A 14,880-nucleotide genomic window follows, 5' to 3' on the forward strand; every position below is an offset into this window, starting at 1 on the left:
ATTTCATATTCTGTATAGTTTTTCATATTTATATCCTGTTCATAGCCTGTACATAGCTTGTACTCACTACAGCCTGTACATACTTACAGTTATAGAATATTCACAACATACTTCATACCGTGTACATTATAACATACCATAATAGACCCATTTCTGTAATATACTCACATATCTATATTATTGCTAATATATATTGTAATATATCTATATCACTAAAGCACTTCTGGGTGGATGCAAACTGCATTTCGTTGCCCTGTACCTGTGCATGTGCAATGACAATAAAGTTGAATTCTATTCTATTGAATTCTATTCTAAAACAGTTCATTTCTTTATTTTATATATAAAACTACTATTTAGTGTGTAGTGTTTACTATTTAGTTTTTCTGCAATAAAGAGATGCTACTGTAACCAATCTTTCAGTATGACTCTTTGGGCTTAAATTATAACAGGTAAATGTATAAAATTACAAAAACATCAGTTGTAGCTCAGATGGTCCAGAAAGTTGGTAATTCACAGAATATTTCCTTTTTTGTGGACCCTTTGTAAAAAAAATAAAAAAATAAATAAATTCTATAGTCAATAGTGAGAACAACAACGAACTTTTCTGTTATGTAATTGTTTACCTGTTATTTAACTAATTTGCTGTAGTTGGAATAGCCATGGGGAAGATCTTTATCAGTAAGTAAAGCTGTGAAACATCTTAATTTATATTTATAAGTCCAAAAATTCACGTCTTTTGTCACATTTTCCAAATGCACCCAGTGGGTCTTTGTCTGGCTAATCCTGCACCTTATGTTTGACACCCCTGACGTGCACGGTTTAAAATAGGGAAACATAAAACAGGCAAGAGTTACAACTGTGGATAGGAGAAAACAATAGAACACATGCTATGCTATAAGTAATAGGAAGAAATAACTCAATTTATTGAAAAGCTCAAAAAGATACAATTAAAAAGTTATCAGTAAGTGTTTTATCACGCCACATTTAAGCATTAATTTCAGCATTAGTTAATTTGACTGACGGGCTGCTTTGTAACGTTGTAATTCACCTCCCGATCAGCATGTGGCGGTAAAGCACCAACCAGTTGTTTGCCAAGCGTCAATAAACCTCAAAGAAGAAGAAGACCCCAAAGTTATTACCGGAAGTGAGTTTTTTTTTCTGTCTCACGCTGTTAAGGAAACCTACAGACACATTAGCAATTTCCTCCTTGACTCTAAAGGTAAACAGTTGTATACTACCTACAAACAACATGTATCATTTATAAGCAAGTAGCCGTGTAGTGTGTCTTTTTGTTTCAGTAGTTTGTGCCTGATATATACGAGCTCACAGCGGCTACCTGGCAGTTGTGTAAGCTAGTTTAGCTGCTTCTGGCGGCTTGTGCTAGCTAACGCAAAGTGAAAGCTAATGGGGACAGGGCACGGTAGAAAAGAAAGCAGCTAGAAAAAGTTACTCTTTAATGTTTGGAGGATAGAAATGTATATGAATTTCCAGGCTAAAGTTCAGGTTTCACCAAACCAATCGTGCGGAGCCTGTCTTAAAACCAAAACTTAAAAACAAGTCCATCAGGAAACGTTACTGCACTGCGAAGGAGCATAGCTAGCAGGAGTAACTATAGGTTTATTTCGCTTGTGGTTCAGCTGCTGCCACTTTGTTTGTGTCCCCATACAGCCGAGGCTTTATTAGGCTAGAAAAGAGAAACTTTATTACGTTTAATGTTCTATGACTCATTTGCGCTGACGGTTAAGTGTTGCTCAATAAATAAGTCTACTTGCTGTTATTATTTCCATTCCTCTGAGCTAACCATGGCAGGTTTTTCTCCTTGTAACAGGTAACGAGAGATGAAAAAACAAGATACCGAAGAGTCCACCACTCAGGCTGCGGAGAATGCTCCACCCGCAGCAGCAGCAGCAGGGACAGAGTCACCTGCAGCTGCAAAGGACAGCTTGGAAAGCAACAGCCCCAAAGAGTCTGAACCACAGACACCACAGACAGATACACCTCCACAGGGCGAGGAGGGGGCGGGGGGAGGTAAACTGTGAATTCATGTCAATCCCAGCTGTACTAGATTATATAGTAGGCTAAAACCTTCCTATCATCAGTCTTTGTGACTCAAGTTTATCATCTTGTTTCCCAGTTGTGCATGTGTATGTCTACCAAGCAACCAAGATGTAGGAGTAGAGCTTTTTTCTCTATTTCATTGATTAACCTGCCAACCCGAAGGGTGCATGTACCTGTTTATTCCCTGTGAAAGGAGGAGGCAGGAGGCAAATCTTTCTCTTTTTGCAAATTACTCATCTGCTGTCTACTTAATTGGCCTGGCAGTTGGTCGTGATGGTTCTTATTCTGATTTGAAGCAAGGAAGCTTGCTAATAGCAACATGTGATCCAGTGCTTTAGTTAGTGTGTCCTTCCCACTACAAGCTGTGGGGGGGGCGGTTGTACTCTACAGCCTGCTGTAGACTTCTGTGGGGAAACTTTGTAGAGCCCAAGATGTAACCTTAATTAACATAGGGCCTTGTCCCAGTGTTTCACATGCAGTGCCTCCTGGGTCCTCGCTTGTTGCTGTGGTCAATTTTTTTTCAGGGAAGTTTTCCCTCTTCTTTGTACATTCCTTCATGTCCATTCCAATAGTTTCAGCAGTCTTATATTGTCCTTATATTGATGCTAGGATAATTATTTTTTATACTGAGAGAAAGTTATCCCCTCACTGATAAATTAAAATACTGCTGCGAAAAACAACAGCATTCAGCATTTAACAGCAGTATGATAAAGTATACAATCAAAAAGCTCAGTGCCTCTTTCATTTTCTGCATCTCAGTTGTCAAACTCCAGCTATGAAGTGTCTGCATCAGTTTCAGTGCCATGCAAGCATCATAAGCAGTGTTAGGAGAATTTACTAATAGCAGGTTCCAGCTCCATATTATAATGCTGGCACCACTAATGTTTGACTCTACACTGCTTAGAATAGTTTGCTCTCTGTTGTTGTTTCATTTTTCTTATTCTTAAACTTTTAATTTGCTAAGTGAGATCCAGCACGGCCAAAGTGACAGTTAGGAAGTAGAAATGCTGACCATGTGATCATCTGTGATGATGATAACGCCAGTCACAGGCCTTCAGATGTGCATCATGGTTGAGGACCGTGCCTAAAAGCATTTCAAAGTCACAAATCAATTAAAGATTCTCATTTATTTTCAAGATATTGTAAATAAAACTTCTAAACTGTTGCTGAGCTGATAATCTGGGTGTTTTTTTTTTTTTTTTTTAAGGAGTATCATTTCCAACACGGTCTTGTAGGGAGTGAGCTTCATATTTCTCTCGCTGTAACTGTTTAATTCTACATTGTATTATTTATTTGTTTTTTTAATTATTATGAACTGAAAACCCAAAATGCAACATATTTGACTTCAGAAGAAGAAAAGCAGCTACAGTCATTTTTTTCCCTCCATTCTGTGTAATTGCAGAGGCTCCGTTGTCTCAGTGTGACATGGCAGAGGAGCTGAGCCGGCAGCTGGAGGACATCCTTAGCACCTACTGTCGGGAAAGCATTTCAGACGATGCCAGCGACTTAGCTAACGGCCAGTCACACAGCCCAGAGCTCAATGGCCTGACCAATGAGAGGGAAGATGACAAGCCAGAGGAAAGCAAAGTCAACGGTGGTGACAGCGGTGTGGGAAAGCAGCAGAAGAAAACTCACGAGAAGAAAAAAGTGAAGGGTCTAGGTAAGAGGGGGAAGTGTGTTCAGTGTTTTGGCCAGATTTATAGGAATAAGTGGGAGAAATTAGTGTGAGCGCACTGCACAAGTGGAAAGAGTGTGAGTAATCTACTGAAAATGCAAATTTATGACTGCACACAAAACCATTTTGTTTCGGTAATCACCAGCACAGTCCAGAAATGCAAATCAGGCGATGTAAAACGAGTAGATTTTGTGTATCTTTTCAATAACGGCATAGCATTTCAGGTCAAAGAGAAGCAGACTCAACATGATCTGAAATACAGCCTGTAACAGATGTTACAGGCTGAGGCAGCTGTTCTCTGAGAGCGCTAATGGAGTGCAGCAGTATTCATCCAGAGAAGGGCTGCTGTTGTCTGCTCGACAAACCTGAAGTTTGTATATGGCAGCTCATGTGATATGTTTAGAAGGAGGACACAAAACATTAGATACCATATTGTTAATGTCTTGTTGGACTTAATGTAATGTTTGTGTAAACTTGTGCATGACTCTTGTTTGTTTTTCCTGAATTTGTGTCTGCAGGTGTTTATTAAAGATAAAAGAAAATAATGTGACTCTCAGACAGCTGCGAGTAGCAGAATCTCGAGTTGCACTTAGTAGTACCTGAACGACATAACGTGGGAGTCAGACATTCTTGTTTGTCACGTTTGCGTCAGGTCTGTCTGAGTCACATTAAAAGATTAATTTTTAAAGATGCTTCAGTGTGTTAAGTGAAAGATTCTATATCTAAGGAAAGTTAGAAAAATAAGTGGATTTGTGGCACAGAGCTCTGTGTGTGTTCACTGCTGAGCTTGTGCTCTCTGCAGTTTTTTGAAATGTGACTAAAACCATGAAACACTGCAAACTGCTCGGCTCACTGTAAAAGTGCTGCCTGTAATAAATCTGTGGCCTACTTGTCTGCTCTTTTAAAATAGCAGTGCTGCAGACTAGGGCTGGGCGATATGTTTTAGTACAACTTTGGTAAGCCGCACTGCTTGATGGATTGTCAGAGCATTACGGCTGCCGTAGTGAGGAGCTTCACGGAGTAATCTGGGTCCAAAACTCCGTCCCTTCAGGTCCCAAAGTCAAACGAACACTGAGAGTTAAAAACGGTCTAAATTCTTTCATCTTTAATTAAATCATCAGCGTTGCTGCTTTATCGGGTGTAACAATTAAGTTTTACATCCAGGCATCCATGAAAACAGAATTTATTAAATTTAACGGAGTTAGAAGTTAACAGGAAGTTAGCTCGCTAGTTTACACCTAAACATTTCATACCATGTTCTGACAGAGACTTTTGAAACTAATTAAAACGTACAGCTCTGCTGTCACTTCCAACATAAATGAAGACAGAAAACTAAACAGCAGTGGCGTTTGCAGGGTTACTGAAGTTGGACTACCTGGTATATAATGTTGTGCTACGTGATTGCTAGCGACACAGCTATGTTAGCATAACATTAGCACAGTGAAACTGGAGGATGAACACCAACTTTTTTTTTTCCCACTCGATAAAAGTTAACATGAGGGATTCTGGTGGTCAGGGACAAATGCAATCGCATAGCAGGATGCTGTACACGGGCCAAACTTCAGTCAGGAGAACAACTGAGATCATTCATCCACAATACGAGGTTAGTTATTAATATACTGCAACAACATGGGACTAGAACAGCTGCGAGAGAATTCAACATTAATGAATCATTGTTACGGAAGTGGAGGAAGCGCAGTTTTTGGCTTTCCCCATATTTCAAAAGTGCTTCATCTCTTTGCTGTGACTGTCGTCCGGCATAATTTGCAGATGATAATGGTTTTAGCCACTGTGATGCTTTCGACCAAAACAGTCGCAGCTTGATGACATCATCAACATGCGCTATCGCGATAGAGAGGTATAGTCAAAATCTCTATCGTTGGCCAAATTTATATCGTATATCGTTTATCGCCCACCCCTACTGCAGACCAAACGTATGCAGGATTTGCTGCTGCTTCTTCATTCATGCATGTGTGCACATGTGCATTCCGCCTCACTACTGCTACCTCTACAAATAAGTATCTTACACTGCCTTCTGTAAATTGGCCTATCTCTTAAAAATGTCCATCCAAAATCCATCAGTTTGTAGTAGTTTAAAAAGCTGCTAACATTTGTCTGAGGTGGGCGAGGTTCCATCCTGATGTTTTTATTTGCCTTTGTTGTGAGCAGGGAAGGAGATCACACTTCTCATGCAGACTCTAAACACACTGAGCACCCCCGAGGAGAAGCTCGCAGGCCTCTGTAAGAAGTATGCTGAACTGGTCAGTAGTTCTTCTGAAGTTTGTAGCTTTGGCTGTAAACGTCTTTGTTATTATGTTAACGATCACAAATACTTCAAAACATATTAACAGCAACATTTTAACTGCTGTAAAATTTCCAGTCTGCCTCTAAGGACAAAAAGAACAACCCAAGCATCATATTGTTTGCGTGCACTATTCTTACATTTGAAAGTGTGTAAGGCAAGTTTGTCCTGTCGTGTCTTATAGGAAAGGAAGGCAGCGTCCTGCATAAAAAGATATAAATGTTAGTTTGGCGGTGTCACACCTGAAAGAGCGTGTGTGTGTTTTACAGTTGGAAGAGCACCGAAACACCCAGAAGCAGATGAGGGCGCTGCAGAAGAAGCAGAACCAGCTGGTCCAGGAGAAAGACAACCTGAGGAACGAACACAGCAAGGCCATCCTGGCTCGCAGCAAGCTGGAGAGTCTGTGCAGGGAACTGCAGAGACACAACCGCACACTCAAGGTACAAAAACAGACCCTGTCCTCTATCTGTTACGTGTATACACAACGCACATGCACAGAGACTCCTTAACTTTAGTCTTATTTTACTGATGAAGCGAAAACAGTTTGGAGGGTAAAGCTGACGATCACATAAAAAAAGCACTCGTTGTCATTATCATCATTGTGTCTCCGCAGGACGAAGGAATGCAAAGAACCCGGCTGGAGGAGGAGAAAAGGAAGGAGGTGACTTCTCATTTCCAGGTGACGCTGAACGACATCCAGGCTCAGATGCAGCAGCACGACGAGAGGAACGCCAGCCTTCGACAGGAGAACGCAGAGCTCGCCGAGAAGCTGAAGAAACTGTATGAACAGTACAAACTCCGCGAAGAAGTGAGTAGGCAGTGTTTTCCTTCACCCGCTTGGTTAAAGCGCCACCAGGGAGTCCTCAGTTATTTGAAACTCTCGCCTGTCTGACCTTGTAATCCCAAAAGCACATAGAGAAAGTGGTGAAGCACAAAGACCTGCAGCAGCAGCTGGTGGATGCAAAACTGCACCAGGCCCAGGAGCTGCTCAAGGAGTCTGAGGACCGCCACGAAAGAGAGAAAGACTTTGTAATTATCCTTTTCTTTTTAAAATAAATACACACAGTCCAAGCACAAGACTGAATCTACACATGCAACAATCAATCTCTAACTGCTTTGTTTTCTCCCTCCACAGCTGTTAAAAGAAGCAGTAGAATCCCAGAGGATGTGTGAGCTCATGAAGCAGCAGGAAGTTCACCTCAAGCAGCAGGTTTCCCATCAGCCTTTCAGATTTTCCAGCTGAACTCGGGAATGACTTTAACATTTAAATAATGTTGTTGTTTTCCCTCACTAGTTATCACTGTACACGGAGAAGTTTGAAGAGTTTCAGACCACCTTGTCCAAGAGCAATGAGGTCTTCACCACTTTCAAGCAGGAGATGGAGAAGGTGAGGCGACTCCACTAACTTGAAGGTGTAAGAATGAAACGTCTCCGTGGTTATTGGCTGTGGTGACAGTCTTGTTCGCTTTGTGCTTACAGATGACTAAAAAGATCAAAAAGCTCGAGAAGGAGACGGCCATGTATCGCTCCAGGTGGGAGAGCAGCAACAAGGCCTTGCTGGAGATGGCCGAGGAGGTAAAGCTGGTTTGTGCTTATTGTGTCCACGTCTGCTGTTAAGAAGCTGTAAACCAGTGTTTGAATAGTGTAGCTATTTAAAAATCTGTATATCTTTTCAGCTGTCTTAGAGAACAGCCCCACTAGTATACTAGTGGACAACATCCTTGCTTTTATTTTGAAGGGGCAGTCGCTGCTAACTGTCTAGCAAGATGAAGGGCAATCCCCAAATTAACCTGCAGCTAGTTTATTTTAGGATTTTAGGATAAATAGTGGAGTATGTGCCACTATTTTGAGCTGCAGAGCAGAACAAGGATTATTGGCCCTTCTATGCTCAACCTGTTTACCCTTGTGAACAGAGGCGTGTGCTAAAAGTGATGCTACAATAGCTGAGCTGAGCTTTGTTGTCGATTCACCTCCTTTATTTGTATTCTAGTGGGGTTTTTTTATACTTTATGATAAGACTGCAGTGAAATTGGCATGAAGCTGCAGTATAAATGGTTACAGGCTGCGATGACATCATTTGGTTCACAGACTATCACATTTGTAACCTAACCTTAAAATTTCAAGCCACGGTTCTAGACAGTAGAATCTTAAGTAGACAGTTTATTATGGCTGCAGTGTTTATTTTCATTTGTGATTCTATTCATTTTTTTAAGCAAGTGTGGGTGTAGGAAGTGGATGCATCAAATCTCCAGTCAAACCAAAAGTTTGGTGACTTTGCACATGAACAGTAGAATAACCTGCAAGTCTTGTTTTGCAGCAAGGTTACGACATCACAGTTTCATAGGTGGCTCAGTCCAGAGTCCTAATGATGTCACCGCCTTTGGGTCTCTCTTAGGGTGTTAAACAGATCCATGCTTACTCGTTTTATGGATACAAGAAGCCAAAAACCTCACTAATGGGAATCTTTTCTGTGACAACATGACGATGTTTCAGCTTCCTTACAGCTGAAAGTGGAATCTTCTGTTTTTCAATGCACAGATGGCTAAAAAGCTGACAGCACAGTTGCTGTAATTTTGTGTGTGTGTGTGTGTGTGTGTGTGTGTGTGTGTGTGTGTGTGTGTGTGTGTGTGTGTGTGTGTGTGTGTGTGTGTGTGTGTGTGTGTGTGTGTGTTCACAGAAAGCCGTTCGGGATCGTGAGTTTGAGGCACTTCAGGGAAAAGTCCAGCGGCTGGAGAAGCTCCGGCGGGCGCTCAAAGTTGAACGGAATGAGCTGAACAAGAAGGTCCAGAGCCTCAGCGGCGGCACAGAGGGAGCCCCCACCTCCAACCCAGGGACTGACTCCCCCTCTCCACCACCTACAGACTCTCTGCTGGAGCCTGGCACCTGCCCTGCCCCTGACACCACCACCGCCTCCACCTCTTCTTGCTCCCACTCCTGCCCCTGTGAGCCGCAGCTGGACACAGACACCCTGCTGGAGGAGGCAAACACTCAGCCTGTCCAGGCACAGGAATGAAGCAGCACTGCTCACACGTTCTTCAAACCACCCACAGATAAGCCACCAGCCTGCACCCCACTACTCCTCTGCTGGATGGAGCCCATGTTAAACACTGGGACCGAAGCAAACTGCAAAGTCACACCTTTATGTACGAGGCCAGAATACCAGATCAGCGTTTGACAGAAGGGTTTAGTTGTAATCTCCCAGAATCTTCTGCAAAACAGTCTGCTGGTGTAATTACATGCACACTATCACACAGTTACCGTGAATGTATAATGCAATTTTCTGCAATAACTTGGTTTTCATGGTTTTTATTAGCATCTATCGAGTGTGATCATCTACAGGAAGCAACTAATCAGCCACGCAAATTAATATTATTACAATACTTTCAGAAATAACTATAGTGAAAGGATAGTGATCATATTTACAAGTTATTATCTACATATTAATGTCAACATGTGTAAAAATGATCAAAGAACAGAAACAAAGGATGACAAAAAGGACCACCATAACAACATAAACTATGCCATGTAGTCATATTAACACATCTAAATTTGTATATACAAATTATCAAAGCATTTTTAGCAAATTAAAAGTATATATAAAGCTCGTATGAATAAATTTACATTAACTACATCACTTTGTTCATTCTATTTCCTAAGATCCAGAGCCAGTGTTTATTATTCTGACTCTTCATTTCTAACTCTCGAGTTTGTTCCCCTTGTTTTGAAGTTTGCCATATTCTTCCTTTCCGTTTCTGAACTCACATGTACTCCTGTACTCAATACTCTGAGTAAATTTATTTCCTGCTTTAAATCACACCATGAGAGTTCCAGAAACATCTCTTTTAAAAGCATTATCCATATTTAACAAATATAATAACGTATTTGAAATAACCTCCAGGGCCTTAATATTGCTCTTAGACTGTATGTAAACTGTGGCCACAGTGGCATCACCCTTTGGTTTCTAAGTCACATTTAAAAGCCTCAAATTTAGTGTTTTTGCCACGACTGTGTTGGATTTTCAAAGTCAGAAGTGACTTTTCATCTTTGTACAAGCAGGTGGAAATATTAAATTAACAGCTAATGCTAATTAGCTTGGTTAGCGAGATGCATTCATAAATTGTAGGGGTGCGAACCAAAGGCACACATGCCTGCAACAGAATAAAATAGCAGAATTTCAAGCTAGATTACAAACTAATTTCATTTAATAAAGTCTTCCGGAAGGTCCCAGCAGCACAGACATGGTGGAGCTGTCCAGCTCAGTGACTTGAATTAGCTGACCTAGCAAACAGCAATTAACTACTCTAGCTCCCTGTGTCGGTCAGGGCAGGCATTGATTCACATGGATAACAGGTTATCATGGTGGTGTTATGAAGGGATTTGTTTTCCCGGGCTGGAAACGTTTTTATTAAAGTTTAAGGCTTTGTGGATGGACTTTTGAAGCAGGCCTCAAATGGCCACTGGAGGAATTGCAGTTTCTGGCACTTTGTGTGTTCACATTTTTCAGGCCCAGAGGTTTTTGTCGCATCATCTTCAGATCTCATCATGTTTTTTGACAATTAATAAATATTATTTTATTAGCTGACAATCCCAAAATATATGTCTGTATTAACCTCATTACTAGTGTGCATGTAATTCCACCGACCGCCTCTGTGTTGTGCTGTTTTCCTACACCTCCGGTCCAATCGGCCCGGCAACAACAGCAACACTGCTGTAAGGTGAAGCCAACCTGCTTTATGGTGTAAAGAGTCAGAGGCTGTGTGTGTGTGTGTGTGTGTGTGTGTGTGTGTGTGTGTGTGTGTGTGTGTGTGTGTGTGTGTGTGTGTGTGTGTCCAGTTAGTCTGCTTCAGTTTGCCCGCTGATTGTCAGTGTTTATCCTAAAACTCACATTATGTGTTTCTTTCAAGTGAAGTCTTAACAGCAGCATCAGGCACAATATTTTTAGCAGGTTCAATTCATAAAAACAGAAAATCATTTTTAGGCCTGTCCTGAAATTTGAGTCTCACTTATTAAAGCGTCGTACTGATGTTTAAAATGACAATTTTATGGCACTTAAGCATGTTATTTTTGAAAATTAAGGCAGCACATTACTGATGTGACATCAGATAAATATCAGTCACTGATCGACCAATCATTTTACTTGTCAATATTCCGATATCTTGCATTCCTGAACTTTTGGTCCGTCTGCATTGTTGGAAGATGAATCTGTCATTGAAATGTGGAGATCTGGCAGAGCACGCTATACTCTCCATTAATTTAGAGCATTGCTAAAGAGTTTTAGTTTTATGACTTCAGTTGCTTTTTGCTTATTTTGGTCGGGTTTGTCACTCTGCAGTAATGACCTCTTTAAACTCCATGGTTGTCTGGTGTGTGTATGGTGAGTGTGTGTGATAGAAGTACTTTCAGTTTTTCCCAGTTGAATGTTCAAAGACCTCTATGCAACGCTCGTGTCTTGGTTTTATTCTATGGCAGTCTGATCTGACAAGCACTCAGCTGAGAATGTATTTTTATTATATCCACTGTCCTGCATGGATGTGCTGTACCACACATGACATCTCACAGAGGAACACACACACATATAGATTTGTTTTTCCTTTTGGCCCACACTTGAGCTACACCGGATTGTTTCGATGTTGAGTGTAATGTTGTGAATCTCTTGAAAGATGCACCGACTGAGCCGATGTGAATACAGATGGAAAAGTTAGACCGCCTCTTAATGGACCATTGAACACGTGTCTTCTGACATTCTTGTGTACTACATAATATGTAGCACTGGGAACAGAGTGACGACTCATTTTCATCTGATATCGCAATGACAAACCTAATCTCTTCCATTGTCCCGTAGGACAGATTCATTCCTGTCCCACAGTGGACTGGGAGGTTCACTCACCATAAGAAGGAACCAAAGATCTTTCTGTTTTTGTTGTTTTTTTGGTCTTTTGCAGTACTTTTCTCTGGCTCTGTATATTTTGTTTCTTGTTAAATAAAAGAACTGACTTAGCTTTGACCTTCTAGACTCAAGCTTTTATCTGATGCTTCTATAAATATTTGGTCAGTGATGCTTGTGTTTTGAGTATGTGTGTAATTTTGCCTCAGTTACAGCACCACGGTGGATTTTAAGTCGAGGTGGTTTTCCAAAAATGCCGTATTAACTGTTCAGGAATTCCAGACATTTTTCGATACTGTGCCGAATTTTAGAGTGTCAGAAGTCCCTGGACTTTCAGACCTTTAAGATCAGGGATGTCAAAGATGTTTTACGTCATTGACCATGTATGGCCCAATTTGAGCTTTAAGGGGCCGGCCCAGTAAAGCTCCCCATGCTATAAGCGGGAAAAGAAGTTGAATTAAATGTTTAATCCCAGAGTTATCTAATTATAAGGAAATGATGTGCAATTTAAATAGTACATCTCAGGTCTTGCATGGTAGACAAATGTTACTGTAGTAAAGTAATTTGTCAACAAAACTCTTTGGGTTTAAACTGTAAGAAATGAATGCGCTGCAGAAAAAAACGTTCTGTTAGCTCATTGCTGAGACTGACCTGTATTATAAAACAGGAGATTTTTATATTCTTTTCAGAAAATTGCTGAGTTTTTTGCTACAAAGTTAAAAAACAACAACATAAATTTCTATAGTAGATACTACAAAAAAATACCACACCTACACTTTTTTGCTAAGTCCCTGATAGGTTTATTAATTTATTTATTTATGTATTAGTTTTCACCTAATGATCATTTCCCCCGCCTGCATCTACAAATTATTGGACTTGGTATTGAATTATTATTCAAGATTCTTTATTTGTCACATGCATGGTTATACAGGTATAACACGCAGTGAAATGTGACCTGATACATATATATGATACTGGTTTTATGTGTTTTTACATTCAAATAAATGTAAAATTGAGGAAAAGGCAAAGGGAAAATTATACATGTGGAAATAAGTTAAAATAGAAGATGGCGCTGGTGAGGTCGGCTGCCGTCACGACTGCTCCGACCACTTTTTCTTTGTCTTTGTTTTTTAAGTTAGTTTTCAGCGTTTCTAAATCGGCAAAATCACCACCATTGGGTACATTAGGTATGACAGTGACACTCTTGTTTCTATTGGTATACAATGTACTCACAATTCGAAGTTTTTAACTCCGGATCCGAGCTGGCCGAGTGAGATCTTGAGGGAGAACAAAGGGAAGCGGCGGCGGCCTAGAGGGAAGCGATCCGGCGTCAGGAACAGGCTGAGAGCTCGTGCACACCGCACACCTCTGCCTAGCATCCTGCTCGCCAACGTCCAGTCACTGGAGAACAAGCTTGACGACCTCAGGGCCAGGGTAAAGTTCCAGAGAGACATTCGGGACTGCAATCTCCTCTGCTTCACCGAGACATGGCTGAACCCAGCGGTGCCGGACCACGCCATCCAGCCGGCCGAGTTCTTCTCGGTTCACCGCATGGACAGGACACGGGACTCGGGGAAGTCAAGGGGAGGCGGCGTGTGTTTAATGGTGAACAACAACTGGTGCAACAGTGCGAACGTTGTTCCTCTCACACGCTCCTGCACACCAAATCTGGAACTACTGTCCATCATGTGTCGTCCTTTTTATCTACCTCGGGAATTTACATCGGTCATTGTAAGTGCCGTTTATATTCCACCACAAGCGGACACGGTCACCGCCTTATGCGAGCTGCATGAGGCACTCACACAGCACCAGACACAACACCGGGACGCTGCGCTTATTGTGACGGGGGACTTTAATAGCGCCAACCTCAAACGCGCAGCGCCGAACTTTTATCAACACATCACCTGCCCCACCAGAGGTGAAAGGACACTGGACCACTGCTACACTACGGTCAAGGACGGCTACAAGGCACAATCCCGCCCTCCTTTTGGCAAATCTGATCACGCCGCCATCTTCCTCATCCCAAAATACAAACAAAGGCTGAAACAGGAAGTTCCGGTTCAGAGGAAGGTCGTGCGCTGGACGGATCAATCTGTGGCCGCGTTACAGGACGCACTCGATGACGCAGACTGGGGCATGTTCAGAAACAGCTCCGATGATGATGTCAACGTGTTTACGGAAGCGGTTGTGGGATTCATCGGGAAACTAGCGGATGATACCGTGGAGACAAAGACTATCACAACGTTTCCCAACCAGAAGCCGTGGGTGGATAAAACCATCCGCGACGCTCTGAGATCCCGCACCGCTGCCTACAACACGGGACTCATGACGGGGGACATGGACCCGTACAAAGCCGCGTCATATAACGTGCGGAGGGCGGTGAAAGAGGCGAAGCAGCGCTACGGGAGGAAACTAGAGTCACAACTCCAACAGAGTGACTCTAGGAGCCTGTGGCGGGGACTAAGGACAATAACGGACTATAAAGCACCAACAACCGGTATGACGAACGCGGCCGTGACTCTGGCAGACGAGCTGAACACTTTCTATGCTCGCTTCGAGGCTGCAGCTAAGGACTCCAACGATGCTAGTGTTAGCGGCGCTAACGGCTGCAGACAGGAAGATACTGCCAGCACCGGAAACGTGCTCGTCATCTCCGAGCATGAAGTAAGGAGAGCCTTCAAGAGAGTGAACACCAGGAAAGCAGCAGGCCCAGACGGCATCCCAGATCGTATCCTAAGAGACTGCGCATACCAGCTAGCTCCTGTGTTCACTGAGATATTCAACATCTCTTTATCTCAGTCGGTGATCCCCACATGCTTCAAAGAGTCCATCATTGTTCCTGTCCCGAAGAAACCCCACCCTGCTTCTCTCAATGACTATCGCCCTGTAGCCCTCACCTCAGTAGTGATGAAGTGCTTTGAACGCCTGGTCAGAGACTTCATCATTTCTTCACTACCAGAC

The 14,880-nt window shown here is 42.2% G+C and overlaps 1 protein-coding gene across 1 annotated transcript; it reads left to right on the forward strand.

Moving 5' to 3' along the window:
* The first annotated feature begins 1,109 nt into the window (after positions 1-1,109).
* On the forward strand, positions 1,110-12,039 carry txlna (taxilin alpha). The gene is made up of 11 exons (XM_040021053.1): positions 1,110-1,219; positions 1,829-2,028; positions 3,461-3,718; positions 5,903-5,994; positions 6,305-6,475; positions 6,649-6,843; positions 6,945-7,064; positions 7,171-7,245; positions 7,330-7,422; positions 7,515-7,610; positions 8,713-12,039. The coding sequence occupies exons 2-11, from the start codon at positions 1,839-1,841 to the stop codon at positions 9,046-9,048; spliced, it is 1,626 nt and encodes a 541-aa protein (XP_039876987.1). The 5' UTR covers positions 1,110-1,219; positions 1,829-1,838; the 3' UTR covers positions 9,049-12,039.
* Positions 12,040-14,880: the final 2,841 nt, after the last annotated feature.

The sequence above is a fragment of the Simochromis diagramma genome, unplaced genomic scaffold, assembly GCF_900408965.1.
Source record: "Simochromis diagramma unplaced genomic scaffold, fSimDia1.1 OVJJ01000753.1, whole genome shotgun sequence".
In the NCBI taxonomy this organism is placed as follows: domain Eukaryota; kingdom Metazoa; phylum Chordata; class Actinopteri; order Cichliformes; family Cichlidae; genus Simochromis; species Simochromis diagramma.

Excerpts from the sequence above, each read along its gene's own strand:
- txlna (XM_040021053.1), top strand. The coding sequence starts at position 1,839 with ATGAAAAAACAAGATACCGAAGAGTCCACCACTCAGGCTGCGGAGAAT. Across the intron at positions 6,844-6,944 it reads AGTACAAACTCCGCGAAGAA|CACATAGAGAAAGTGGTGAA; the intron begins GTGAGTAGGCAG and ends TAATCCCAAAAG. Across the intron at positions 7,423-7,514 it reads TCAAGCAGGAGATGGAGAAG|ATGACTAAAAAGATCAAAAA; the intron begins GTGAGGCGACTC and ends TTGTGCTTACAG.